Source organism: Sinocyclocheilus grahami, unplaced genomic scaffold, assembly GCF_001515645.1.
Source record: "Sinocyclocheilus grahami isolate Dianchi unplaced genomic scaffold, SAMN03320097.WGS_v1.1 scaffold2563.1, whole genome shotgun sequence".
NCBI lineage: Eukaryota > Metazoa > Chordata > Actinopteri > Cypriniformes > Cyprinidae > Sinocyclocheilus > Sinocyclocheilus grahami.
Genome location: NW_015507742.1, coordinates 1,824 through 4,841, shown reverse-complemented (window position 1 = coordinate 4,841; position 3,018 = coordinate 1,824). Strand labels below are relative to the sequence as shown.

General features: G+C 47.0%; 1 protein-coding gene across 1 annotated transcript in view; it reads right to left on the bottom strand.

Moving 5' to 3' along the window:
• Positions 1-677: 677 nt before the first annotated feature.
• Positions 678-3,018, bottom strand: part of rnf139 (ring finger protein 139) — a 4,041-nt gene continuing 1,700 nt past the window's right edge. Inside the window, 1 exon segment of the mRNA XM_071582357.1 lies at positions 678-3,009. Coding sequence (XP_071438458.1) covers positions 1,328-3,009 — 1,682 coding nt within the window. The 3' untranslated portion in view covers positions 678-1,327.

Sequence of the window (3,018 nt, the reverse complement as noted above, 5' to 3'; positions counted from 1 at the left end):
AAGTCGAAATTGTCACAAAAAGTCACAGAAATTATGACATCAAAAATTGTAATTAGATAAAAGTGAAAATTATGACTTTAAAAGTAAAAATAAATTAACGAGAATAGTCATATTTTGAGTCAAAATTACGAGAATAAACTTGTAGCAACTGGAGAACAGTCTTATATTGAACTTTTCATATTTTGAGAATAAAGTCATTGCATTTTGAGATTGAGTTTTATTTTGGGAATAACATCTAAATTACGAGAATAAAGTCTTTTACATGATTAAAGTCAAGATTAGAAAACGACTTTATTCTTGTCATAACCTTCATTTGTTTTTAAATATCACTAAAACACTCATACTAAATCATAATTATGAGATTAAAACAAATACAAATTATGATACAGTTTTACATTTTATCTCATAAATGACTTCTCCTCATAATAATGACTTTAAAGTCTTAATTTCAACTTTTAATCCTGTAATAATTACTTTAAAGTCATCATTATGACTCACCAAAGCATTATTTTTAATTATTAAGTGGCTGAAATGGGCTTCCGTAGAAAAAGTCACAGAATTTTAAATCATATCAGCATTAGTCATGCCCTTTAAAGGCATTTTACACTTAACGATGTTAAAACAGCATGATTTCGATGATTAAAAGTCAATTAAACATAACGGCGTTAAAAACCTGTGAGAAAAAACAAGCCACAACAAAGAAGTTCAAAAAATATAATCAAGTGCAAAGTTCCAGATCACTTCGAACATAGAACTTTAGCTTAATTATTTTATTTACAAAAGAACTAAAGCAGGTTATGTATTTACATCAGTCCTCTTGGCAAATCAACGGTTTAACCTGAAATCAAGCACGCATCTAATCGTGGAGTTACTGCATTCAACAACACCAGAAATCAGAAAACACCAAGCCTGTGTTTTGATGAAACGTGTTCATTGCATTGTACAATGTGCCCGGCGGGCTATAAAAGCAACACCGTATGATACGATCAGATACTGAGGAGGGTTGAAAAGTGCTGCCGGAGAGCGTCATATATCGCGGTCGAACTGAGATGAACAGCTTTCTCCAGTCGACAACTGTCAAACGTCAGTGTATCATTCTTTTATTACATGTACAATAATGTACACAATTATAAGAGAGGTCACACAAGAGACCAGTAGTGATCATATCGAGGTATACTGCGATTACAGTAGCACTCGTTATCGTTCGGCCAAACATGATCCTAGAGCAAAACACAAGATCGGCCCTTTTATACGAACACAAAAAAAATTAAAAAGCATAACGCCCCTGATCTCGCGAATCGTTTTTAATTTAAACATCCGCGCTGCTTCAGTTGGAGTCCGTGTCGTCGTTAATGTACTCTTCCTCTACGAGCGTCACGCCCGGCTGCGTCCCCCACTCCTCCTCGTCGTACTCGATGCTGTCGTTGTCCTCCAGAAGCTCGTTTTCAGGCTCCGCCCCTCCGGCGGCTCCACCCACATCAGCCCCGCCCTCTTCTTCCTCAAACTCCGCCCTCTCCTGCCCCGGCGCGACGTAGCCATTGTTATTGGAGAATGCAGAGTGCTCGTGTCCGTCGTCCTCGATGTAGACGCGCTGGTGGCACATGGGACACGTGTCTTGAATATACAGCCATTTGCGCAAACACAGCGCGTGGAAGTAGTGGTGGCACGGCGTAATGCGCGCGGACGCGGCGAACTCCTGATAGCAGATCGCGCAAACGTCCTCGATCTCCCTCAGCCGCGTGCCTTTGACCTCCGGGAGCGAGTTGATCTTCTTGACGGCGGTGCGACGGTTGATAAACGTCTTCCAGCCGTTCCTCGCCTGCAGGTAGATGTTGAAATACGCGTGCAGGCACATCATGCACGCGCGGATTTTACTTCCCGACTCGAACATCATCGTATACGCGCCGTTTCCGAACATGATCACGCCGAAGACGAACTCGACGATGTTGCCGGTGGAGCGCACGTAGTAGACATAGTCGTCCAGCTTCTCCCAGAGCACGTTGTAGAAGCCGTCGATCATGAATAGAGCGTAGACGGTGAGCGAGACGAGGACTTTGAGACAGAGCTCCACGCAGAATGCGGTGACGGCGAAGAGCCACGTGTTTAGCACGTAGTGATGCCACAGAACATAGCTAAGCAGGACGGGGAGAGCGAAGAGGACTAGCGACACCAGCAGCACGGGAACATGTCTGCGCACTGAGGAGACGTGCGAGGCGCTTAGCGACATTAGCACCGGATCCGTCATTCCGTGGATGAAATGCAGAATCGCAGTTAGCAGAAGGCACATATTCCGGCTAAGCCGGATCAGTCGCTCTTCGGGATCCAGTCCGCTTAGTCCCGTCTGCAAAGCAAGGATGAAGAACAGCACTGGCGCGACAAACCCCAGTCGCTTATCCTCCTCCTCGGTTGAGCCGATGAACGCTAGGATGCTAAGTCCCAAGTAATGCGCGAGTGACGAGATAACTGCGCTCATTCCCAACACGGTGAGCATCGAATCGCAGCCGCTGATGATCAAGTTGCTGGTCAAGTCCCAAAACAAGTCCCAGCCGAGCTGCAGGCCGCTTTCCGAGCGAACCACGCGCAGTACGTACACTAGGATGACTGCTTGCGCCGTCATGCGCGTTAGCCAGAAGACGCGCAGGATGTCGGGGAAGCGTATGCGCTTCCAGGTGTCCTCCAGCAGCAGCTGCAGGCCGTAGATGCGGTACATGTGGCGCAGGAGTAGATAGACGTAGCGGCACGAGTAGTAGAACCACTTCAGCTTCCACAGCAGATTAACGGTCGCGTGCGTCGCGAGAATCGCCCCCGACGCTAGTGCTAGCGCCTGACGCACGTGCGCCGGGAGCTCCAGCATCAGGCCCCACAGCGGGAGCATGACGTCCAGCACCAGCAACGCGGCACAAAGCGATGGCACGTTTAGCAACGAAACGTAGCCCAGTCCTAGGATTAGCTGCAGCAGGCCCAAGCCCAACACCGCTCGGTTATACGTGCTGTAGAAGTCAATGTGCGACGTGCCGT